This window comes from Apodemus sylvaticus, chromosome 2, assembly GCF_947179515.1.
Source record: "Apodemus sylvaticus chromosome 2, mApoSyl1.1, whole genome shotgun sequence".
NCBI lineage: Eukaryota > Metazoa > Chordata > Mammalia > Rodentia > Muridae > Apodemus > Apodemus sylvaticus.
In genome coordinates this window covers 145213177-145239969 of record NC_067473.1, presented here as the reverse complement: position 1 = coordinate 145239969, position 26793 = coordinate 145213177, and the positions used below count along the sequence as shown (strand labels likewise).

Genomic DNA, 26793 nt, shown 5'->3' with positions numbered 1-26793 from the left:
AGTTGACGACCTGGCGGCCCAGCTGGAAACAGTGCGCGGAGAAAGCTAGGCTGCCCCAGATTCCACACCAGCTAGACTGAGAGGCGGGTGAAGGCCCCAAGCCGAAATCCGAGAGGAACCCAACTCCGTCCAACCCGCAGCCAACTCTCAGCGAAGATGGCGGGGCCCGAGCTGCTGCTTGACTCCAACATCCGCCTCTGGGTGGTCCTGCCCATCGTTATCATCACTTTCTTCGTGGGCATGATCCGCCACTACGTGTCAATCCTCCTGCAGAGCGATAAGAAGCTCACCCAGGAACAAGTGTCTGACAGGTCAGTAACCTCACCCTATCTTTGCAGACCTCACTCCCGGGTGACCTTGGTCAAGAAAGTGCAGAGATTATATCACTTTAACTGAGTTTTCATCGCGCCGCTACTGGTATGTTAGGTTGACCTTGGCGGTTAGCTGTGTTTCACTTTTGTCTGTAAAATGGGAATAATATCAGTACCTACCTGAGAGAACAGGCACGCGGGTGTTAGATTAGATGATGTCTAAAAGCCTTTAGCCTAGGACCTGGCATGTACTAAGTGTTTAAGAAAACGTTCTTAATATTGCTAGGCTAGTGGGCAACCGTCAGTGAGGTTATCTATGAACTATCCTGCTCCATTCTGCATCTGAACCAGATGCATTATTACCTTCAGGCCTGCTAACATCCAGTCAAGTGGAATTCATACTCTATGTTCTACCAAACAACTGTAATGGTCTGCTGAAATGCTAAGGTATAAAGTGCCTCCAAAGCTTTGAGACCGCCACAAAGACTTGTGAGGAGTTGTGGATCATTTCACCTGCCTGAAGTGGAGGCCTCCTCTCCTCACTTGCCTTCTTTCAGTGTTGTTCTATGGAGACAGAACTCTGACATAACTTCAGCCAATACAAACACATGCCATTTCACATTAAAATCAGTAACAGTTTTCAGTCACTTATTCTAGTCATTTTCAGAGACTATCTGAAAAAAGTACTGCTGTCCAGATCACATAGGAATCATCTACTTTAACAAAGAGTGTCAGCTTAAAAAAATATATATCATGTTATTGTATTTAAAAGTTACTTTCTTTTTGTGGCAAGTAATACTGGATTTCCATTTGCTGGTAATTTAAAGATTGCCTTAAATTAAAAACACTTTTTAAAAAATAGATTTATTTATTTTATGTATGAATACACTGTTGCTATCTTCAGAAACACCAGAAGAGGGCATCAGATCCTACTGATTGTGGTTGAGGCCACCATGTGGTTGCTGGGAATTGAACTCTGGACCTCTGGAAGAGTAGTAGTCAGTGCTCTCAATGGCAGAGTCATCTCTCCGGTCCTAAAAACACTTCTTCAGCAATGAGATTGCGATGTAACTCAGTTGGGTACAGTGCTTGGAGAACTGGCTTTGAAGCCTTGGGTTCCTTACCCGGGCATAAGCCAGATATGGCGGTGCAAACCTGTAATCCCAGGACTCAAAGCTGGAGATAGGAAGATCAGAAGCTCAAGCAAGCTACCTGTAGTCTGGAGGTCAGACTGGTGTACATGAGAACCTGTCCCCCAAAATGTACAGCTTTGTCATTTTCAATTGTCTTTCCTTGGGTTTTGTTTTTTTTTGTTTGGTTGGGTTTTTTTTTTTTTTGGTCTTTCCTTATTATGCTACTGATAATAATAATATTAATAATAATAATGAGCCAGCTTTATGAAACATTCAAAACAGGTACAGTAGTAAGGACTTATGTTCGTAATTTATTTAAAAACCTCAAAGCAGGGCTGGAGAGATGGCTCAGCGGTTAAGAGCACTGACTGCTCTTCCGAAGGTCCTGAGTTCAAATCCCAGCAACCACATGGTGGCTCACAACCATCCTTAACAAGATCTGACTCCCTCTTCTGGAGTGTCTGAAGACAGCTACAGTGTACTTACATATAATAAATAAAATAAATCTTTAAAAAAAAAAAACAACAAAAAAAAAAACCTCAAAGCAACTCGATGTGATTGATACTGTCCCCATTTTATAGAAACTGGGACTTACACAGAGTTCCATAACAGTAATAGATGATGACAGTTCAGAACTTTTAGCTAAATCTCGAGGTTCCCAAGCCTAGGTTCTTTCTATTCCCCAACAGTCACCACTATGATTATTTTTGTGTGGCATTAGTTTCGGAACTGACTAGAGACAGACAGTTCCCTGAAGCAAAAGATGGGGAGCAGAGAAAAGTCAGTGATTTAAATCTTTTTTTTTTTTTTTTTTTTTTTTTTTTTTTTGGTCTTTCGAGACAGGGTTTCTCTGTATAGCTCTGGCTGTCCTGGAACTCACTCTGTAGACCAGGCTGGCCTCGAACTCAGAAATCCGCCTGCCTCTGCCTCTGCCTCCCAAGTGCTGGGATTAAAGGCGTGCGCCACCACTGCCCGGCTAGTATTTTAAATCTTATTTAGTTTTTTAAGATAACTACTTTTGCTAGCATGGTGGTGCATGCCTTTTATCCCAGCACTCAGAAAGCAGAAGCAGGTAGATATGTGAGAGTTCCAGGACAACCTGGTCTCCATAGAAAGTTCTAGGACAGCCAGAAGTACGTAATAGAGAGACCATGTCTCCAAAAAAAAAATGTATTTTTTGTTTTGTTCTTTGTTATTGAGTGTTTGCCTGCATGTATGTACTGTATATGTACTGTGTGTGTGGTGCCTGTGGAGTCCAGAAGAGGTTACTGGATCCACTGGAGTTGGCGTTGCAGATAACTAGTCGTGAGCTGCCATGAGGGAGCTAGGAACTGAACTAGGGTCCTCTGCAAGAACTGCAAGTGGGTAAACTGCTCAGCCATGGCTCCAGCCTCATTCAACAGTTTCTGATTCCTATAAAATAAATGCCATATTAGCCTCACAATGATGCATGCTATTCTAGCCCCATTATTATCCTTTTTATAATTCAAAGGAAAATGAGAGAAGTTAAACAGCCTTCCCAAAGTAATCAGGGTAATAGAACATTGTATATGTATACTAACCCAGATTGATCATAATTATATGATACAATTTTCTGCCCTTATAGTTCACCTTAAAGCTTTAGGGTAGTGGTTCTAAGTGACATCAGACCCTCAGCTCTTTTTGTATTCTACAGATGAATTCACACTTAGTGCAGTTCATGTATAAGAACTTGGTTCTTGGTTTGTTTGTTTGTTTTTCAAGAACTTTTAAAAGGTAACACAGTATTCGAGTTGTAATAATCAGAAATAAGGGAAAGAGATTTTTAGTAAGATGATTTACATTTCATACATGCATATTTGTGCACAGCTGTCTTACAAGATGTCATATGCATACATCTAGCTTTAAAATCACAACTAGGACAGGTTAATTGAGGGCTAAAAGAGATAGTGTCACAGAGGCAGTACTGTCTATAAATAGTACACTAAGTCTACACAGAACCAAGTTTGATTTTTTTCCCCCACCCTGGGTGCTGCCTGTTTATAAACTTAGTAAATATAAAGTCTTTTCTCCTTCCACACTGAAGGTTTGTGCCTTAGATAACTAGAACAATTTATTGAGGTATACAGAAGTAGTGTAGGACATAGGACAGTTCCTTGTTACATAACTGTACCTGGCATTGAGGGTATCATAACACCTCTGAATCTATGACAAGTGACAGTTATATGCCATTTCTCCTCCACACTGTCATTATGACAATCAAAAAAGTTCCAAATATGTCAAACAGGGTGGCTTACGCCTAGAATTCTAGAGAGTGGGATCACCGTGAGGTCGGTCTGGACTATAGAGTTAGACATTGTCTCACACCAACCCTCTCCCTTGAATAGCCAGGGATAGTGCTCCACACCTTTAATCCCAGCAGATGAGAGGATGAGGCAGGAAAATTGAGACTTCATGGCCAGCCTGGGATAAGAGAAACACTATCTCAAAAGAAACAAAAAGTTGCCCAGATTTCCATAAGGCCTCTAGAGGATGGTACTGTTCCTGTGCAGAGTCACTGCTATAGGGAACATCTCTAGTCATAATTACTCCATCTCTAAGTGAGATGTTTGGATCATGACTGCTCTGATATGGTGTGCCTTTACCCCACCAAACCCCACCAAAAACTGTTCTTGGCGCTGCTAATGTTAAAAGTACTTATTGCTCTTTCAGAGGACCTGAGCCTTCCTAGTACCTCTGTTAGGCAGCTCACAACTGCCACTAACCTCAACTCCAGAGGATCTGACTCCTAATCTCAAGGGCATTCAAAGCATGCATTCACAGACACACGAAAATAAAAAAAAAATTTTTTTTTGTTTGGTTTTTTAGAGACAGGGTTTCTCTGTGTAGCCCTGGCTGTCCTGGAACTCCCTCTGTAGACCAGGCTGGCCTCCAACTCAGAAATCTGCCTGCTTCTGCCTCCCAAGTGCTGGGATTAAAGGTGTGTGCCACCACCACCCAGCTATAAAATAATTTTTTAAATATATTCTTTATTATAAAGCATTTCTTTTGATACAGCACGGATTGACATTAGACCAAATAGTCACAAAAAAAATGGAAATGTGCTATCATACGTTATTTAACTTTTACTGGTCGAAATTTAGCCGTGGGCCAGATAGAATGGCACATGACTTTAGTCCCAGCACTTGAGAGGCAGAGGCAGATGGATATCTTAAGTTTGAAGCTAGCCACATCTAAACAGTGAGTTCTAAGCTAACAAGACTATAAAGTGAGACCTTCCCTTAAAAAAAGAAGAAAGAAAAGAAAATCAACTGTAACTGTTCTTTTATAAAATGTATTAAACCAGAAACGAAATATACATGAATAGAATGCATTACCCTATAGCTACATACATACACACACACACACACACACACATATGTAGTTCTCAAACTCAGAATATATTGATTTGTTAGAAAAGAAAACGAAAACAGGTTCTTGAGGATTGGGTGACATGCACTGACTACAAGCTGGAGTGTGGGCAGTGAGAAGGCCAGCCGCCACCTACCCAGCAGGTTCAGTTCCTAGAACCTCTGCTCTGTGGTAGAATGAGGAAACCAACTTCTGCAGGCTGTCCTCTGACCTCCATCTGCCCCATGATGTGTGCCATACCCTATCCCAAATAAATGTATGTATGTTTTTTTTTAAAGGTAAAGTTTTGCTACATAAAATGGTATACACCTTTAATCCCAATATTCAGAAGGCTGAGGCAAAAAGATCATAAATTCAAGAGCAGTGTGGTGGTTCGAATAGGTGTAGCCCCAGTAGACTTGGGTGTGAATGCTTAGCTCATAGAGAGTGGTGCTGTTAGGAGGTGTAGTCTTGTTAGAGTAGACGTGGCCTTACTGGAAGAAGTTTGTCACTGGGTAGTTGGGCTGTAAGGTTTCCTGATCTCAAGCTATACCCAGTGTGGCACACGCTGCTACCTGTGGATCAAAATGAAGAACTGTTTGCTCCTCCAGCACCATGTCTGCCTGGATGCCTCCATGGTCATGACGATAATGCACTAAACCTCAGAAACTCTAAACTAGCCCTAAGTAAATGTTTTCCTTTATAAGAGTTGCCTTGGTCATGTACCTCTTCACAGTGCTAAAACCTAAAACCCTAACTAAAACAAGCAGCCTATGAAATTAAAAAACAAAAAACAGTACTACATAGTTTTTTTCCCTATCGTAAAAAAAAAATCTTTTAATTTCAATTTACCAAGACTACCGAATACAAAGACGTACTCTTAGATATTTATAGAAATTAAAATGCAAAACTAGTGTTTTCGTGTGGAATTTTTCAGAACTTGAGCATCAGGAGTACACAGGCTAAGTCAACCTTGCCTTGATCACCATCCTCAGCCTCAACCCTCCAGACTTCCTCAGTGGTTTCAGCATAAGACCTTAGCTGCAGCTTTGTCGTCTGAGTGTCTGGGAAAGCCCTGACTTAACATGCAGAGAAGAAGCCTACAGGTAGCCAGTGCTGCGCCCTACACTCCAGGAAGGTACAAAACAAGACAGTGGCAAGCCTCTGCTCTAACAGAGTCTCAGGCCAAGTGATAAAACAGCCAAAAGAAAAATAATAGACGGCACCAACCCTGCACCTAGGACGTGCCGGGTCCAACAGTGAACACCAGATGAGACGAGAGCACCAGCGAGATGGCTCAGTGCTGTGTCAAAGGCTGTGGTTGCCGCGCCTGGCCAGTGACCTGAGCCTGGTCCTGAGTGCTCACATGGTAACAAGAGAGACCTGACTCCTGCTAGTCATCCTCTGGCCTCCACATGTGCACGATGGCATGCGTGTGCAGGGACACACACATGTTAAATAAATGTTCAGAATAATTCACCGAGATGATGTAGACAGGCTCAGCTTAAGTCCCTTCAATACTTTACTTCCTATAGGATCCTGGCTTTTTGTAGTGGGTCCCACGTTACCTTAAATAGTCTGGTTTTTGTTTGTTTTTAATGAGTATGAGTGTTTTGCCTGCATGTAGGTAACGTGTACCATCTGTGTGCCTAGTGCCCTCAGAGTTCAGAAGAGGAGGTTGGAACTGGAACTGGAGATGGTTGTAAGCCAACATGTGGGTGCTGGCAACCAAACCCAGGTCCTCTACAAGAGCAGGAAGTTCTCCTCACCACTGAGCCACCCCTCTCGCCCTCACTCTGTGCCCATCTTGCCCACTACTTCTTGCTCACTTCGTCTTGTGTATGGCCTGTCCTTAGCCACAGTGTTGATTTTGTTACAGCGCCCATACCTATGACATAGGTATGCTTTGACTAGGTAATTCCCACTCATCCGTAAGATTCCTACCTATGGGACTGGCAACAGGGCTCAGTGGCTAAGAACGTGTATTGTTCTTACAGAGGATCAATGCCCAGCACCCACATGGTGGCACAACATGTACCACAGCCTTACATACAAGGAGATCCAACACCCTCTCCCTGCCTCCAAGGGCATCAGGCACACAGGTGGTATACAGATATATATAGTCAGACAAAACATGCATATGTATAAAATAAAACAATAAAAGATTCCTCCTTAATCCTATGTTCTGAGTAGGGATTCCTCATGTACAGCACCCTCTGTCATACACTCCCAGAATGTTGCCTCGTTCTCTAGGATGTGATGGTTTAATTTCACATCTGTTCCTAAAGTTAGGATTTTCTTTTTTGTAGGTAATATGTCATGTAGCTCAAGCAGTCCTCAAACTTGCTATATAGTGAAGGATGCTGCCGCCTCCAAGGGCCGGGATTATAGTGCTGTGCTAGTACACTGTGCTTATTTGTGTACACTGAATTTCCTTTAAACATCAGGGAAATTGACATTTTTATTCTTGTTTATGGCACTAACATGGTATATGGCAGTTAGAAGTCACAGAAGGCCAGGCACGGTAGCACACACCTTTACTCCCAGTATTTGGAAGGCAGATTTCTGTGAGTTCGAGGCCAGCCTGGGCTCCATAGAGAGATTGTATAAAACTAGCAGAGACAGGAACTGAATAAGGACAAATGATTATAAAAGTCTCCAAGTTTCTATAACAGTTTTATCCCTAGTTTATGTGTATGGGTGTTTGGCTTGCTTGAATGTCTGTGGACTGTGTGCATGCAGTGCCTGAGCGCTGGATTCCCTGGGCTAGAGTCAGATAGTTGCCAGCTGCCCCACAGGTGCTAGGACTTTACCTCAGGTCCTCTGGAAGAGCACTCAGAGTGCTTAACTGTGAGCCGTCTCCCCAGCCCCAAGCCTCCAGACTCTTACTCCCTGGCTGAACTTAGCTTCTCACAGAATAGTCTGGTGCACAGTCCACTCACAGAGTATATATGGCTGGCTCCCAGAGCACAACATATCACACACTACAGAGTCCACTCGTGGAGTGTCTGTAGCCGGTTCCTGGAACAGAACATATCACACACTGCAGAGTCCACTTGCGGAGTGTCTGTAGCCGGTTCCTGGAACAGAACATACCACACATGTCTTCTGTAGGCCTGTGTGAGGCAGACAGCTGTGGACTGTCACGAGGCTGAGAGGAGAAAAAGCAGCTGGAGTTCTTGGGAAGAGTTTTGCGTGGAAGATGAGTTCCAGGAAGGAAGTGAGGCGGGTGGGGTGGAACTGGCAGGCGAGGCTGGCAGCTGGGCGTGGAAGGTGCCAGCCGACCCCACTGCTCTGACTGCCTGGAGCATGTGTTGGTGCTGAGCGGGAGTGAGAAGGCTGAGCGGGGTTCTCTTGTACGCATCTGCCTACAGTTTTCTCACTTCTCAAGATTTTCCATTGACCCAAGACTCTTCCCCTCTCCCATAAAACAACTTTTGAAAGCCCAGGGAAAAGTATGATATTTTTTACTTCTGTTGTATATTACTTGCTCTAAAAATCATCAATAATGTACTCAGTAACTGTTGAAGAGTTAGAAGGAAGTTGGTGGAAGCCCTGGGTGGAATTTCTTTCCGTTATCTGTCAGGTAACAGCCGTCTTGAGGCCTGTCCTCATTTCTCTGAGTGAATGCAGAAGCTCCTCTTTTGTCCTCACCTTCCTCCCACCCCTGCCTCCAAATCTCAGAGCCCTGTCCAGCTAATCTTTCCTTGTGTCTCACGTCGAATCCAGAAAGGCCAAATGCAGTGTCCCCGATTGCCTTCCTCAGAAACCTTTACTTGTTCAAGCCTGGTCACTCTGGAAGACTACCCTTGTGAAAACCTGAGTGTCAAGTTGAATGTTTCATTGATTTGTAGGGCTTTTGGAGGGTTTCCACACCCAGCTATGCCAAACAGTTCTTCCCTTGTGCCTGAATGGGCCTTCTTCATGCTTGCTTTCCTCATGTTTCACATTTTAATATCTTTTTGTCTTGTGTTTTTCAGTCAGGTCCTAATTCGAAGCAGAGTCCTCAGGGAAAATGGAAAATACATTCCCAAGCAGGTACTCACTGATAATTTATTTAAAAGCTCTACCATTCACCTGTAAGGGCAGTAAAAACCTAAATGTTTTGTATAAGAGGACGCCACAGAAAACTGGTGGTGGCCACCCAGTTATTAGGCTGCAGCCTAGTGGTGTAGGCTATCACTAGCCCTTATCCTTCTTAGGAAATTGTTTTTAAATGTGACTCAGCTAAAGTGTCAGATTGGCTGCCAAGGAGCCTGACAGCAGAGTGTAGAAGAGGATTCCAAGGGCCTTTAGTCAGTTCCCTGCAGGATAATTTGTAAATTTACTATGTCACAACCCTTATATTTAAAAAAGTTTTTCTTTTTTTCTACTAGTCTTTCTTAACACGAAAATATTATTTCAACAATCCAGAAGACGGATTTTTCAAAAAAACAAAAAGGAAGGTTGTGCCACCTTCCCCTATGACAGGTATGTTTCTTCGACATAGGTGGTTAAGTGTTAAGTCCTAGGAGATAGTCATGGAAAGGACTTAGAAACCATCTGATGATCTCGGGGGTGTGGGGCAGTGGTGCTTTTTTGAGGCCTTGTGCAGTGTCCTGATGGAAGCCAAGGCCTCATGCATGCTAGGCGAGTACTCTCCCACTAGATGCATCCCCAGCCCCTAATATAGGAGTCCTTAAAAGTGGGGCCCTCCTTTCCCAATAAATCCAGGAATCCTAGGTTATCGAACTCTTGTTCAGTGCTGCAGGCACTTGGGGCTGGTTCCTACCAGTGTCTAGATCATTGCTTGAAGATAGCGCCTGGCGTCTTGGGCCTGGTGAGGGGCAGCTGCTCCTTGATTGCCCACCCACACCAACATGGTTTGTGACACGCCCATGTCTGACTCCTGCCACCCTGTCCCTGTTTTGTGAAAAGTGACTATGTAAAGTAGATCAAGGCAGTGGGTTCTGTGTTGACTTCTCTTTCCAGTTTCTTTCTCACCTTCTAGGTGAGATAATCAGTACTTCTGATCCATACAGAAAATACTAGTGTTAACACTTAGGAGCAGCAAACTGTCAGTGTACATATGAAAAAGATAATCACTTCACCAGACCAAGGGATGCAAATCAAACAAGATGTCCTTTTAGTCTGTTACACCAAAGACTAAAGCCATGATTGTCAAGGCCTTCTCATGACTTGAAACTTCACTCCCACCCCACCCCACCCCCCAAAAAAGAAGTACTCTTTAGAAACACATAAATAAGAGATTGGTCAGTTCCCTATTACAAGGGAGGGAGGTAGGAGCACTCCCTGGTAGAAATGGTTAGAATGAAAATATTGAGAGATATGGGGCAGGAAATGTGATTCACACTTAAAAGCACTTGCTATTTTCGCCGAGGACCCAGGTTCAGTTCCCAGCTCCCACATGACAGCTCACAACTGTCTATAACTCCACAGTTCCAGGGAATCTGATGCCTTTGCAAGAGGTCACGAATGCACAGATATATGTGTGTGTATGTATAATGCATACATATATGCATACACGTATATATGTATATATGTGTATGTATATATATGTAAAACAAACACACGCACCTTTTAAATTTTTATAAAATACATACATGTATTTTAAGAGATTGTTACCATGACAATGTGAAAATGTCATCGAAAATTATTTTTTCTTTTTTGATATTGAGAACTGCTCTACAGTCTCCCACATGGTAAGCAGTGCTCTGCCCCAGAGCTACATCGGCAGCCTTTCTTCATAAAATTATTAATTTTCAAAGACAGATTGAAAAGAAGAAAGATATGCAACAGAGAATGCAAAGGATTTCAGGAGAGGGTAGAGAGGAATTGTCTCATCTTATGAGATCATTTGAACTTGTACAGTAAGCCCGACCGCTGGCCCACTCTGCGCCCCCCTGCCTTTCACCCTGCAGTTAGAAAGCAGTGACAGCAGACCTCTGTTAGTTAAGACCAGCTGAGCCACACAGTGAGACCTATCTTAAAAACCACTGTCTGACTTAGATTTGTGAAGAGTCTTTGCCAACAAAGGGAAACGTGGTGTTTTCTTCTGCATTTGTCTCAGACCCCACCATGCTCACGGACATGATGAAAGGCAATGTTACCAATGTCCTCCCGATGATTCTTATCGGCGGATGGATCAACATGACGTTCTCAGGCTTTGTCACAAGTAAGTTTCAGACCTCCTACTTCCTTCACCTGCGTCCCTTTCCCATTGCTGCTGAGAATGTAATGTCACTGCATGGGTGGTGTGTTTTCTTGTGAAAATAACATATATTTTGAACAAAAATCTTGAGTTCCAGTGTGACTCAGTGTTTCCAGTGACAATGCTTTGTAACTAAAGGTGACACAGGAGTAGCTGAGGCTTTAGTGTACATTTCTCCCAGATGTCAGGTCAGGCTTCTTCCTGAGTACCTGCTTGCTCCATAGTCTAGAAACTGAACTCCCTCCGGGAAGTCAGAGCAGAGTGACATTTTGACTGTTCTGTTCTCTAGAGGCTGCCACCAATTTCCTTGCGAAAATCATTTCCCAGAAGTCAGTAGTACAGAGTTCCCACCTCCTCTGGGAAAGAATGTGTGTGTTCACACTTCAGCTGGCTTGGGTGCCTACCAGAAACTTTCTTGAAGCAAAAACATGGTGTTTTTCTCTTGCCCACAGCTAAGGTCCCATTTCCACTGACGCTTCGCTTCAAGCCTATGCTTCAGCAGGGAATTGAGCTGCTCACGCTGGACGCGTCCTGGTAAGTCTGGGGAGGCCCGGCCCTCAGCCCTAGGTCCATGTCACTGGACGGGCTGTTTCAGCTTGAAATTTTTTGACTTTCTTTTCTTTTCTTTTCTCTTCTCTCCTCTCCTCCCCTCCCCTCCCCTCCCCTCCCCTCCCCTCCCCTCCCCTCCCCTCTCCTCTCCTCTCCTCTCCTCTTTTCTTTCTTTCTTTCTTTCTTTCTTTCTTTCTTTCTTTCTTTCTTTCTTTCTTTCTTTCTTTCTTTCTTAAATCAAAGCTCTATTTGAAATGCCACTGCTAGACTAAAACACTTTTACAGAAGTCTTGCCAAAAGAAGGTTTGTCAGCCTCTCTTTTTAGATCTGAGGAATGCAGGAGTGAAGGTATTGAGCATGCCCCTGCCCCAGGAAAAGGGAAAGCTTAAGTAGTCTGGTCAAGCAGAGCTTCTTAGCAATGCCCTAAAGCTTATGAGAATGGAGTCTGTGTCAGCTCTCTGTTACTGAAACACTGAGAGCATCACCTTATGAAGAAGAGAGGTGCCGGGCGGTGGTGGCACACCTTTAATACCAGCACTTGGGAGGCAGAGGCAGGTGGATTTCTGAGTTCGAGGCCAGCCTGGTCTACAGAGTGAGTTCCAGGACAGCCAGGGACCCTGTCTCTGCCTACACAGAGAAACCCTGTCTCGGAAAAAAACAAAACAAAACAAAAAAAAGAAGAAGAAGAGAGGTGTGTTTTGGCTCGCCATTTTGGGAGCTCGGGTCATGCCCCTGCAGCCTCACTGCTGTGGATCTGTGATGGCGGAGCATGACAGTGGCGTATAATGAAGGCGAGTGCTCACCTTACGATCAGAACACAAAGAGAAAGATGAAGTGTCCAGACTCCTACAGTCTCCTCCAAGAACATGCCCCCCAGTGACCTAAAACTGCCCGCTAGGCTTCCCTCTCCTAAAGGCTCCCCCACCTTCCATTAGTACCACAGACTGGGGCCCAAGCCTTTAATACATGGGCTTGTTTGTTTGTTTACTTGTTTTGCTTTTTGTGAGACCAGGTCTGTCTACATAGTCCTGACTGTCTTGGAACTCATTTTGTGGACCAAGCTGGCCCAGAAATCACAGTAATCTATCTGCCTCTGCTCTGCTTCCTGAGTGATGGCATTAAAGGCATATGCCAAAATATCAGGCTAACACATGGGCTTTTTTTTTTTTTTTTTTTTTTTTTTTTTGGTTTTTTGGGTTTGGCTGGCCTCAAACTCAGAAATCCGCCTGCCTCTGCCTCCCAGAGTGCTGGGATTTCAGGCATGCGCCACCACTGCCCGGCTTTAAATGTGTAGCCCAGGCTGGCCTGGAACTCATGATCCTCCTGCCTCTGCCTCTGCCTCCTTCAGCAAATCCTACGGGCATGCGCCACCACAACCAGCCACATGGGCTTTTTAAATGAACAGTCCAGGTCCAACTTATAGAAATATTTGTACTGTCGTTTTCCTCACCATGCTAGGTATTTTCTATGTGTACCTTAGTTTCACAGTAACTCTGATGTCTGTGCAAAATTTAATGGTGGTCCACACACAGCTTTTCCATAACCAGAACTTGCACCTGTTTCCACTTCAATGACTTATAGCAGAATACTATGCCGGAATCTAAAAACCCTCTCTGGAAACACTGGTCTGGTAACCAAAGTACAGTAACATTGACTTCCAGACTGTTCTGTCTGTGGCTTCTCATAAACTGGCCTGAAACAAACTCAAACAAGAAGAGGGTTTGGTGGCAATTTGTACGCCTCTGGTTTGAGCAGAGCCATCTCTGGTTGTGTGAGCCCAGGGCAGAGAAAATGCCTCACCCTGCTCTGTGTAAGAAGAAAAGCTACACAGGAGCAATGTCACTCTAAAAACTGTCCCTGCCACACTCCCTGGGCTGAGTACAAATGCCAGGCTTAGAGAGAAGCTTACGTTTTCTAAGCCTTGGGCAAGTATGCATCCCACGCACGTGGGCAGAGGAGGGGAACAGGCGCCAATCCAGTGGGGCTGCAGGGCTCGCTGCAGCAGCACGAGCATTAGAGTAACTGTTGTGGACACATCATCGGCCTGGCGGGGCTGGTGTACCTGCTCACAGGTCCTGCAGTAGCCAGAGCCGACCCAGCGAGCATGGCTCCTGCCACGCGGAAGCGTCCTTCATTCGCCCTTTGGTTTCTATTACATGAAAGCTTTTATGGCTTCCCCGGTTGAAGATAAAGACCAAATGATCAAGTTCCAAATTTGATCTGGTAGATGTCACCCTCAGCATTGCAAGTGCTTCCCAAAAGTCACCCTTGGTCCTCTCCACTAAGTGAGGAACACACAAACACACCAACACAGAGAATGGGGTTCAGGGTGGACGGCCTCTTTCAGTGTCACCCATCGTGCTGCCATGTGTCAGAAGACAGCCTTACTGTGTTACTGTGTTCATTTCCTCTGTGGGTGTGCCTTGGTTATATCGAGTGTCTTGATTCTCACATACAATGAGCAGCTGTAGGTGGTGTAATGTGAACTCTGTTCCTCTCCCTAATAACCTCCCACTCTCCCGTTGCTTTGCTAGGGTGAGTTCAGCATCCTGGTACTTCCTCAATGTGTTTGGGCTCCGGAGCATTTACTCTCTAATCCTGGGCCAGGACAATGGTAAGGACAGAGTGGGCCAGTGAGCAGCTGCCTCTGTGAAGGTGGGGTAGTCCCCTGCTTCCTGTTGTTGGTTAGCATGGTCCCACAGAGTGCTTTGGAAGCTCAGACTGAACGCAAGCACTTCTCACAGCAATCACTGAGCAAGTCCGTGGTTGCTCAGAGTCCGACACCTTTGTGTGAGGACCCAGCCCTCCATGAAGCCTGGGAACCTGAAGCCTAAGGAAGGACCTTAGATCAGTTCCTGTAGTGAGCAGATCCCTCCCCAGTGCTAACCTTGGGTCTTGTTCAGTGGTGAGGGCCTCAGATACTGTTAACTACTGATTGCTTTTCTATACAGTAGGCTCTTAAGAGTTACCCTACGGGGTTAAGAGCAGATGACGGATAAAACAGTGAAATACCTGGGCGCATAACCTTGCTCAGTAATTAGTGTCTCGTGTCTTACTGACATTTAAAATAAAGTTTGGAGCTCCTTAGTTTTGTCTGTGTTCCACCTATAATCACCCCAATTTTGCTGGACTTTCCCAGAATCACATCCCAGGGGTGACCAGGCCAGTCAGTTGTCCAATTCTCAAGCCCACCACCAAGCAGCCATAAGTCATGCGTGTTCTCCCCTAACGGTGCTGGGTGGTTGTGGAGCTGTGGCACTCACTGGGGCTGTGTTGTGCTGCAGCGGCCGACCAGTCCCGGATGATGCAGGAGCAGATGACGGGAGCAGCGATGGCCATGCCTGCGGACACCAACAAAGCCTTCAAGGTACACACCAGCGCCCGGGGGAACGGCGGGGTCTCAGGGGTACAGCCGTCCTCCCCAACCACAGTTCACATGTGCTCATGTTCAAGTGCAATTCAGATGAGCAGTATGGTGAAATATGTTGTCCTCCCCACCCCATCCAGGACATAGATGATCGGTCTGTCCAGTGTATCTACATAGCATGTGCCGTGCCTCATGACAGTTGAGAGAGAAAAACCATATTCCCATTTACTTTCTTTTTTGTTGTTGTTGTTGTTTTAAAGAAGATGTATTTATTTATTATATGTAAGTACACTGTTTTTGTTACATGTGAGTACACTGTACCTGTCTTCAGACACTTTTCCTTCTCGCTCCGGCCCCACTTTCTTTGCTTGCTGTAGCTGTCTTCAGACACCCCAGAAGAGGACATCAGATCTCATTACAGATGGTTGTGAGCCACCATGTGGTTGCTGGGATTTGAACTCATGACCTTCGGAAGAGCAGTCAGCACTCTTAACCGCTGAGCCATCTCTCCAGCCCATCCCATTTACTTTCTTTACAGTTTATTCTTGTTCTAGTTTTGAAAGTATTTTTTTAATTTTTATCTGCATGTTTGTGTGCCTAAGATATATATGTGGACCACATGCACGCAGGTGCTTCACAAGAGGCATTGCATACCCTGGAACTTCTGAGCTGGCATGTAGGTGCTAGGAGATGAGCCCAGGTCCTCTACAAGAGCAGAAGTGCTCTAAACTGCAGAGCCGCCCCTCCGGCCCCTCTGTGGAATGTTTATACAGCGAAATCTCTCTTGATTAAAAGGTAAAAATAAAAGGGAAGTTCCTCATTCTGGTTCACAGACATATAAAAAGATCTCTTAGAAGTCAGCCAGGCTTTTAATCCCAGTACTCAGGAGGCAGATTTCAGTGCATTCAAGACCAGCCTAGTATAGATAGCATGTTCCAGACTAGCCAGACCTACACAGTAACACCCTGTTTCAAAATAATAATAGATAATAATAATAATAATTTGGTGGGCCAGGTATGGTGATGTGTGCCTATAATCCCTGCCCTTAAGAGGCTGAGGCTTGAGGACTTTGAGTTTGACGCTAGCCTGTACTACATGAGACCTTACCTCAAAAAACAGAACAAAGCAACAAAATTCTAAAACATGAAATTAAAACATGTCTCTGTGACCTTGTATTGGACAGTTTTGTTTTGTTTTAGTTTGAGGATTTTTTTTTAACTTATATATGTGGGTATTTTGTATATGTCTATGTGTATGTCTTAACTGCTGAGCCCTCTATCCATGGGGTTTTGGGCTTTTGAGACAGTCTCCTGCCTCTGCTTCTCAAATGCTGGGATTGTAGGCATGTTCCACCGTGCCTGGCCTTAGTGAGCTTTTAAAGATTGCTTTATGGGTGTTCGTATATCTGGGAGGTGTGTGGACATCTCTCTGCCTCACATGATCCAGTGAGCTTATACACAGAACAGCCTTACTCAGCTACTGGTCAGAGAGGTGGTCACTCCATGCTGTCCCCAGCTGTCAGCTCAGGGGCAAACATCCCTCTCAGCCCTGTGTTCTCTTCCTGTGCAGACAGAGTGGGAAGCTTTGGAACTGACAGATCACCAGTGGGCGCTCGATGACGTGGAAGAAGAACTCATGGCCAGCGATCTCCACTTTGAAGGCATGTTCAAAAAGGAGCTGCAGACGTCCATATTCTAACCACATGCGGGGTCAGCTGTGTCCGGAACTTGCAGTAGCACTTAACATTGTAACTTCTGTGGAGCTGGCGCCTCTGAGAATAAAAAGGAGGGTGCAGGGGCTGGCGGGTGCAGCGGGGCTCGTTCTTGTCTGAGCTGGGTTCCCCTTTATATTGGAAACTAGAGGAAAAGGAGTTGTGGGTGATTGCTGTCTTAAAGTTTGTGATTGTTCCTTCAGGTGACTCTAGTAAGGACGTCAGAGAAAGGGGAGACTCCATGCTACTGAGAATAGCTCAACCCTTAGCAAAAGCTCCATGCTTGGAGAGAGCTTCGTCAGTTAGGGCAGTTACTACGTTTGGTCAGCCTGACTTCCAGCCACAGTAAACTCCTGTTTTCTTAGGATCCAAACACCCTGCATTTTACCTTTAATTTCTTGTTTGTATTTTTTCACTTTCTTTACACATGTAATACACATTTTCTCTACCACAATTTAGAAACTCTGGCTAAGCAGCCAGAGCTCCCTGCCCTGTTCACTCGGGCTACAGAATGACGCAGAGAGCCGTGTGGCCCAACATTGCTGGAATAAACTCTTTGTAGAGTGGATCCCCAGGGTCAGCAAACTTTTCATATCTCTTTATATTTGGTCCAGTGAAAACAGGTGACCCTGAGGCACAGCCAGACTCTCAAGTGCCTTTGGGCTCATCAGAGACAGGTTACATCTACAAGTTCTTGATTGGAACTTGAGGAAATATCAACTCTATTGGCCAGTCAATGGTGCTGTACTGTAAATGGCTACTCATTTGAATGAATGGCCTCATCCCAGTTTCTCTGGGCAGGAGAGAACTTACCACCATTGGAGAAAGAGGGCAGTTTCTGGTGGACATATAGATCTACGTGCCCAGGAGTCCTCTGACCAGGGAAGTGTTAGGGTGCCATTTCTGTACCAAGAGGTGGATGTGATTGCATGTTAAGCACTGTAGCCAAGAACAAGCGACTCTTGACTCTTAATTAAACAGCCCTGTTTTCTCTTTGCCTGTGAAAGTGTTGCCTCTGTGGGTTCTGAGAGCTTTCTACCGATGGGAGTGTATGTTTTAGAGCAGGGCTGGAGGGCTCAAGGGGAGAGACATATACACCTTTGCCTCAAAGGACTCATAGGGAGGTCTGTGGATATAGCTCAGTGGTGTAAGTCAATATACATTATCCCCAGAACATACACACAAAGACCTCATAGGAGAGAAAGCTGCTTATTTTCTTTTTTCTTTTTCTTTTTTTAAAAAGGGATTTATTTTTTATATATAAGTACACTGTAGCTGTCTTCAGACACCAGAAGAAGGCATCAGATCTAATTACAGATGGTTGTGAGCTACCATGTGGTTGCTGGGATTTGAACTCAGGGCCTTCGGAGGAGCAATTGGTGCTCTTAACCACTGAGCCATCTCTCCAGCCCTGCTTATTTTCTTTTATCTGTATGAGAGTTTGGCTTGTATCAGGTCTGCGCACCACATGTGTGCAGTGCCTGCAGAGGCTAGAGAGAGTGGTGAGTCCCCTGAAACTGGAGTTATCATTGATCATTGGTTGTGAGTTACTGTGAGGGTGCTGGGAACCAAACCCAGGTCCCCCACAGGAGCAAGCAGTGCTCTTGGGCACATCTCCGCATCACCAGTAGAAATCTATTTTGAGGCCCTCTGTGAATCTGAGGGCCAAAAGAGGGTGACTTGTGAGCCATCTCAGAAGCAAACTTGATCCTGATAGTGCTGGGTGGGACTAAGGGGTGGGACTTGCAGCTGGGGTAGGCGTGGGATAAGTAACTGCTGTGTGGAGTGCTCGGTGAGGGTGAGAGGGCAGCAAGGGGGTCGTGGTCATGGTCTGTTCCTATCCTGTGCCTTCGTGCCTACCTCTGCAAATGACATTTCCCCTTCCTGGGCCTCTGGGATAAACAGCCACTCTGAAAAAGTCTGCAGTCCTCAGAAGGTTAAATGCTCTTGCAGAATGGAAGAGAAAGAGGTAACAACCTGTTAGAGAATTGGGAAAGAAAAATGACACACGCAGAACTTAGACACAGTCACAGCAGCAGCATTTAGTCACAGTGGGAGGCCACACAGCTGTCTATCAACTGAATAACTCATATTCATGTGAAAGACTACTGAGCACTAAAAGGAACAATGTACTGCCACTACATCAGTGCTGGTCTCAAAGAACCCAGTGACAGTGAGTCAGTGCCTGCCCCAGGTTTGTGTGTGCCGAAGACAGAACCCAGGACCTTTGTACACTCATCAAGTGTTTTACCACTGAGCTGTGTGCCTAGCCCTTCCAGGGTTTTTCTCCCCTCCTTATTTTGGGGCCTTATTATGTGGCCCTACCTGGCCTAGAACTTACTATGTAATCCAGTCTGGCCATGGATTCACAGATAGCCACCTGCCTCTGCCTCTGCTTCCTCAGTGCCTGGATTAAGGATGGTCCCACCACACTCAACTCCATCCCATCCCACGCTTCAATGCAACCTCCAGAGTTAGCAAATCCATAGAGATAAAGGTAAGTTAGTGGTTGCCAGCGCTCGGAGAGGAGAGTGAGGAGCGGCTCTTTAAGGGCCCAGTTTTGTTCACAGGGTAATGCAATAGATGACTTGTCATCCTGTGATAAAATGCCTGACAATAATCAATGAAACAGAAAATCTGAGCGCACAGTTTCAGATGTTTCTCTCTGTGGTTGTCTCTGGTTCCTGGACCTGTGGGGAGGAGCCAGGAAGCCAGAGTAAATGACGGGGTCTTGACATTTTGAGGGGCATGTCCTGCTGACCTAGTTTTCTGCAATGAGGCCTTTCACCTAAAAAGTTACATTTCTTCACAGTTTTGGTGCAAACTGGGGACCAAGCCTTCCACACATGTACCTTTAGGGAAACTCCAGATCCAAACTAGAGAGTGATAAAATGTTCTAAAGCTGGATGTGACAGGAGCTAGGAGTACACCGCGTGAGCTTCCCTAGGGAGTGTGTGGCTATTTCCCATTCAGGAAGAATGGCTCCCTACAGAAGGGATGGTCTGAAAACGGGCCATGCACAGCACACTATCAGGGTGTCCCTAGGGCCCACTTAGGTCACTTAGGGTTACAGCTGTAGCTCAGTTTATAAAGTGCTCGCCTAGCGTACAGGAGGGCCTTGGGTTCAGTGCTAGCACCCCCTAAGTCAGGCATGGTGGTATACTCCTGTAATAGTAGCATTCTAGGAGAATGAAAGGTGATCAGAAGTTCAAGGTCATCCTTAGCTACATACTGTGTTCAAAGCCAGCCTGGGCTACATAAGACCCTCTCTTATGTAAGTTGAGTAAATGATTTGTATGAATTAGATCTCAACCCTGCTGCAAGCTATATCCTCTGTGAGAAGGGAACCTCATTGAGAAAAATGCCTCCATAAGTCAGGCTGTAGGCAAGCCTGTAGAGCATTTTTTAAATTAGTGATTGATGTGGGAGGGCCCAAGCCCAGCCCATTGTAGGTGGGGTCACTCCTCTAGGTACTAGATGCAGGCTGAGCAAGCCAGGGAGTAGCATTCCTCCATTTCCTCTGCAGCTCAGGCTTCCAAGTTCCTGCCCAGATCCTTCATTGGACTGATTCAGGGTATTTAAGACAAATAAACCTTTTCTTCCCCAAGTTGCTTTTGGTCGTGGTGTTTGATCACAGCAATAATCGCCCTAACTGAAACACCTGTCAAAAATACAGGAAGAAGCCAGGCGGTGGTGGCGCACGCCTTTAATCCCAGCACTTGGGAGGCAGAGGCAGGCAGATTTCTGAGTTCGAGGACAGCCAGGCTACACAGAGAAACCCTGTCTCGAAAAAACAAAACAAAAATACAGGAAGAACGGAGAAAGGACCACAAGCCCCTCCCTCCCCCCACAGTTGGCATCAAAGTCTTCCATGATTGTGACCAGGAGAGGATCTTTGAGTATTCCAGATGAGGACTATCAGGGAGACATGTGACCCCTACATACTGAGAGGCCTCAGGAGTAAGCCGGAATGTCCCTGAGTTTCTGTGCCTCAGCGCTGCTCCACCTAGCCCTGCTTCCCTGCGCCCACTGAGCCCTTAGCTCCACCGAGTCCCAGAGTCTGTACCAGAAGGTCAGTAAGCCCCAAAGCCCTGTGTCGTCCTCCAGGGATGGGGATTGACCTTTGGTTTCTAGTACGGGGATAAAACATTAACCAAAGGCAACTTGGGGCTTGTGGTGGCTAGTCTTGGTTGTCATCTGGACTACATAAGGAATTAACTAAAACCCAAGGATCTGGAGTCATTTGTGAGATAGTTGGGTTTTTTTCCTTAAATCATTTGAAGTGGGAAAGACCCACTTAATCAGGGTCTTTGAGGTGGGCAGACACACATTCAATCCAGAGCTTTTGAGGAGGGAGGATCCATGTAGGCCACACCATCTGCTGACAGCCCGGATAATGACTGTGGAAGAAGGAAGCTTTCTCTACCTGCTTGCTCTCACTTTGGCTGGCAAGTGCACTCCTTCGCTGACATTAGAGCTGACTTCTTCAGGGTTCTGGCATATATTGAAGAGCAGCTGAGACATCCAGCCTCCTGGACTGAACAACTACCAGTAGTAGTTGCTCCTGGACTTTCTGACTTTCTGTTGTATAGTGTGTATGTGTGTGTGTGTGTGTGTGTATTCATTCTATCCATAGAACAGATATTCCCTTAGAGAACCCTGACTAACACAAGGAGGGAAGGGATTATTTGGTTTACAGGATACATCATAGGGGAAAGCTAAAGTAGGATCTGAAGCAGAGACAATGGAGGAATGCAGTCTCCTGGCTTGCTCCCACTGGCTTGCTTTCTTATAGAACCCAGGCCCTCCTGCCCAGAGACTGCACCACCCACAGTAGGCCGGGCCCTCCCACATCAAACTGCAATCCAGCTGTCCCCACAGACCACAATGATAGAAGCAACTCCTCAACTGAAACGCCCTCATCCCAGGTTTGCCTAGGTTTGTGTCAGACTGACAAAAACTATGACTAAATAAAATGTTCCATGGTTTCATTCTGTGTGCACACACATGCTGGGAACTGAATCTAAGGCCTCAAACCCACTAAGCACATGGTTAGCCACCACCGCTACAGCCCAGCATGTCTTCAACCTGTGCTAGTCAGGTGGCAGCTGCACCAGCCTTTTTTTCCCTTCTGCTTTTGAATCTTTTTCAGCTTTAATATAATCTGAAACACACAGAGTAAAAGGACTGAGATAATAAATTCCCATGTGCCTAATGTGTGTCTTGATAACTACAATATTTTGTCAATCCCACGTGTATTTCCAACCCCCTCCCTTTTTTCTTTTCTTTTCTTTTTTTTTTCTTTTTTTCTTTTCTTTTTTTTTTTTTTTTTTTTTTTTTTTTTTTGAGGGAGTTGGGACTGGACTGCTCTAAAACGTCAGTCTCATCAGAAAGATGAGCGAAGCATGATTGCCTGGGCAATCTAGTAAGACAGTGTCTCAAAAGGAAATAAAGAGAAGGGTGGGTGGTGGGGACCGCTGGCTGGGGCACCGCTGGCTGGGGGACCGCTGGCTGGGGGACCGCTGGCTGGGGGACCGCTGGCTGGGGGGACAAGCACTTATAATCCAGCACTTATAATCCAGCACTTATAATCCAGCACTTATAATCCAGCACTTGGGAAGCTAAAGCAGGAAGACTGGAACTTCAAAGCCAGACTCTGCCATGAAGTGAGGTTGAAACCAGCCAACACTACTTGAGAACCTGTCTTCCGAGGGTGGTGGGCGTGAGTGCAGCTGAAGACACGAGGCAGAGCTCAGTTGTGGACCATCTGTCTATGTGCAAGGCTCAGGATTCAATCTCAAGCACCAAGTACATATCCTAAATATCCTGGTGGATCATTTCACACACATTCTTGTGAGCATCTCTAACAGGTAAAACTTTGTTTATGGTTTTTGACACAGGTTTACATAGCCAAGACTTCCCTGGAATGGTCCATCCTTCTCCTACTTCCAAAGGCTAGGGCTTCCTGGGATCGTCAGCACACCTGGCTCCGCACGCCTGTCCATGAACACGTTCAGATGTTCCCTCACCAGCTTTCTTCCAAGCTTGTCTGATATGTACATTTGCCTGAACATATGTGTGTGTGCGACACGTGGACCTGCAGAGGCCAGAACAGGGTGTCCGATCCCCTTCTGTGACAGCTGTCTCTCCCTCCACCCTCTAGGCTGTCAGTCACATGGCAAACAAACCATGATGTTTGTACTCTGTAGAATCGAGTGGTTCCTTCAAATTTATACATACAAGCTGGGCTGTGGTGGCACACGCCTATAATCCCAGCACTCTGGGAGGCAGAGGTAGGCGGATTTCTGAGTTCGAGGCCAGCCTGATCTGCAGAGTGAGTTCCAGGAAGGCCAAAGTTAGACAAAGAAACCCTGTCTCGAAAAACCAACCAAACCACAACAAAAATGAGTAATATCTAAAACTGAAACAACTCCCATAAGCAACCGAAGTCTAATACTTGTTAAAGAGATATAAATGCCTGAAGAGTCTGGGATAGCAGACGGTTGGGAACACTGGGTCTGAGGAATGGGAACTGGAGAGAGAAGGAGCAGGGTTGGGACACTTCGGGGGTTTTAAAAGTGGGACTTTAACAACTGGCTGTCTCACAGGATCAGAGTTGTTTGGTTGGTACCGCCCGGCTGCCCGCCCGGCTGCCCGCCCGCCCGCCTGCCTGCTGAGGAGGTTGAAATCTGAGGAGTTCAGGCTGTAGCCAGTTTGCTGGCCTCAGAGCTGAGGACAGCTGGCGGGGCACCGAGCAGGCTCTCCAGCCTGCCCCAGCTCCCGTCTGCTCTGCCTTTCTTTTGTGTTGTCTTGCCAGAGCAGCCGGCCAGAGACAAGATGTCAGCCCATGGTTCCCGGCATTGTCTACTCTGGGAAGCTTCATCCCTGCCAGCCGCACCTCCTGTGCCTTTCTCTCTCTGGAAGTTTCCACAGATGACGGCCTGCAGCCCTTTCCACAGTTGGAGGGACTGACCCCGGCAGGGCCCACACGGCTTGCTGTTCTTTTCCCCACTCCAGCTATGGAAGGCAGCATGGTATCCCCACTCAGAGCCTGGCCCTGAACTCAGTCTTGTGACTTGGTAGTTACTGTGTGACCTTTAACAAGTCCCTTTACTTTTCTGAGTGTCTGTTTACCGGCTCCCAGATGAAGACCACAGCAATACAAAGAGCTTCTGTGAGACTTTGAAAGAATGGCCCAGGCAGGTGTGTGGCAGGCACACTTGTCGCAGACCAAGTGCAGGACCGCAGCAGAGTCCCTACCCCATGATCCCTAGGAGGATGAGGACAGTTTCTGGCCTGAGACCATTCCAGGGTGCACCTGGCAGCCAGTGTCCCCTACTGACAGGGCTTCTGAGCCCCTGGTCTCCTCTTTCCCTCCCGCGGTCATCTTTCATCCTGGCCTTGGGCCAAAGGGATCAAAACATTCTGTCTTTGTCTGGAGTCTCAGGCTTAGAAACCTCATGGGACCAAACTCCCCACTCTAAAGAGGGCAGCCAGTGAACTTGCTGTGGAGCTGCTGTGGAGGGTGCGGGGTGAACACGCCCTGAGGAGGGGAGGCAGGCCACCGGGGAGAGAGTTGGGGAGATAATTCCTGTCTGTAAATCGAAATCCACATAAGCACAGGCACCCGAGTTGGATCCGTAGAGGGCATGTAAAAGTGGAGGCAAGGTAGCCGTTTGCCTGCGGCTACGGGCACTACGGGTATCAGCACTGGGGAGGCAGAGACAGGATGGCTCAGCAGTTAGAGCACTGGCTGCTCCTGCCTGGAACCTGGATTCAATTCCCAGCACCCACATGGCAGCACAGTCATCTGAAACTCCAGTTCCAGGGGATCTGATGCCCTCTGCTGGCCTCAGAGGGCATTCATATGGTACACAAACACAGGCAGGCAGGCACTCCTAAGCATAAATTAAAAACAGAGTGGGGCAGTGGTGCACGCCTTTAATCCCTTAACTGGGGAAGCAGAGGCAGAGGCAGGCAGATCTATGAGTTGCAGGCCAACCTAGTCTACAGAGTGAGTAAATCCCTGAGGTTGACCTCCGGCATTTATATGTACATTGTATGCACATTCACACACTACACACTATGCGTCAGAGATTCACTGGGCAGTGAGAGAAGAACCAGGAGCCCTTGGCTACACGGACACCCTAAGGACTGCCTGCCTTCCCACACTGACTGTCCATAGGTTCCCTCAAAGGAAGCAAGCAGGAGACAAGAAAAGGGAGATCTGGGTGGTCCCCCAAATACCAATTACCTGCTATATAGAGAACCAAGATCTAGATAGTGTCCTGCACGACTAGAGTAGAGCAGCTGTCTCCGTCTGACAGCAAGCAGGCAGGACGATACATGGTGTGTGTGTGTGTGTGTGTGTGTGTATCTGGGTGTCTGTGTGTATAAGTCCTGGGTGTGTGTGTGTATGTGTGTGTGTATATCTGAGTGTCTGTGTGTATAAATCTTGTGTGTGTATATATGTGTGTGTGTATGTATGTATCTGGGTGTCTGTGTGTATAAGTCCTGTGTGTGTGTATGTGTGTGTGTGTGTATACATCTGGGTGTCTGTGTGTATAAGTCCTGAGGAAAACCTAGGAGATCCATACTGGGTGTTGGGGAGTTATGGCTGTTGGAAATTCAGCTCAATGTGAAACCAAAGTGACTCAACTTTTAGCCATCAAGACAAAGAACCACAAGATTTAAGCCACATTGTAAAGAGGAAGGCTTTAGTTGGGCTCTCGTCTCAGAGTTACACTCTACCATCACTTAGCCCAGTGCTTTGGGTCCGTGGCAGCACCTACATCACGGCAGCAGTGCGTGGCAGAGGAGGCCTGGTCACTTCAGAGTGGCCAGGAAGCAAAGAGAAAGAGAAGTAGTAGCTGGGGCCTTAACATCCCCTTCGATGACACCACCTCAGTGACATACCTTCCTTCCACTAGGCCCTACGTCTAAAAGGTTTGACCAGCTCCCACACAGTGCCACAGGCTGATGAACAAGCCTCTAGCCCAGGCGTTTGGAAACTCTTCAGGGCTAACTCATGAGAGCCCCTATTCATAGAGAAGGCGAGCCTAGGAAGTGGAAGGCAAAACGGCTTTCTGCTCAGTCTGGCTCATCTCAGAAGAGAGCTGTCACCATGGCGAAAGCCCAGAATCCTCTTCTCTAGGAAATGATGGAAAGAAATGCAGAGGACTTCAGAGGAAAGAGGGCCATCTGTCCATCCATCTCTGAAGAGAGCTCACACAGCAAGGGCAGGAGAGCAGCTCGGGGCTCCCAAGGAGCTGTGAGGCCAGGTGTGCCCGATGCATCTGCCTGCAGCCGCAGAGGCTCAGGAGGCAGCCCTGGGAAAGAGAGAGGCCCTCTCAACAAGACATGTGTCACACACTATATGCAAGGGTATTGACCAGCTATTGGCAGTAAACATTTTAAAAGTTATGCCATAGCCAGGCAGTGGTGGCGCACGCCTGCAATCCCAGCACTCTGGGAGGCAGAGGCAGCAGATTTCTGAGTTTGAGGCCAGCCTGCTCTACAGAGTGAGATCCAGGACAGGCAGGGCTACACAGAGAAACCCTGTCTCGAAAAAACTAAATAAAAAACAAAAACAAAAACAAAAACAAAAACAAAACAATAAAAAGTTATGTCAGGAACAACAAGGAGCGCGCTCTCTCTCTCTCTCTTTCTCTCTCTCTCTCTCTCTCTCTCTCTCCCTCCCTCCCTCCCTTGTGGACCCCCAGGCACTGAGATTAGAGAAACTGCTGCACTTGACTTTAGAGCCCAGGGCTGTGGCTTCTCGCAGCTGCTGTTCTGCACTAAGCCACACACTACCTCTGCTGTCCCCTCAAGGTCCCTCTCGACCCGAGCCTCTTGTTGATCGTGACTTGGGTTTTTGGTGTTTTGAATCAAGGTCTATATCAACCAGTGTCTGGTTGACCTGACACTGTGATGTAGTCCAGTCTGGCCTTGAACTCATCTACCTACCTCTGCCTCCCTAGCTCTTGTACTTAAATTTTTTTTCCCACAACTATTTTAAAATGTCTATTACTTTATTATTTTTTTATTAGGGGCATGCTCATGGCAACCAGAGGACAACTTCTGGGGACTGGTTCGGAGCTTCTACCATATGGGTCCCCGAGATCAAATGGCCCTTTTTCTTT

General features: G+C 46.5%; 1 protein-coding gene across 1 annotated transcript; it reads left to right on the top strand.

Moving 5' to 3' along the window:
• Positions 1-10: 10 nt before the first annotated feature.
• Positions 11-17646, top strand: Emc3 (ER membrane protein complex subunit 3). Its single transcript, XM_052174558.1, has 8 exons — positions 11-311; positions 8794-8851; positions 9190-9283; positions 10884-10988; positions 11477-11558; positions 14108-14187; positions 14858-14940; positions 16510-17646. Exons 1-8 carry the CDS (start codon positions 157-159, stop codon positions 16636-16638), a joined length of 786 nt encoding a protein of 261 aa, XP_052030518.1. The 5' UTR covers positions 11-156; the 3' UTR covers positions 16639-17646.
• The last annotated feature ends 9147 nt before the right edge of the window (positions 17647-26793 follow it).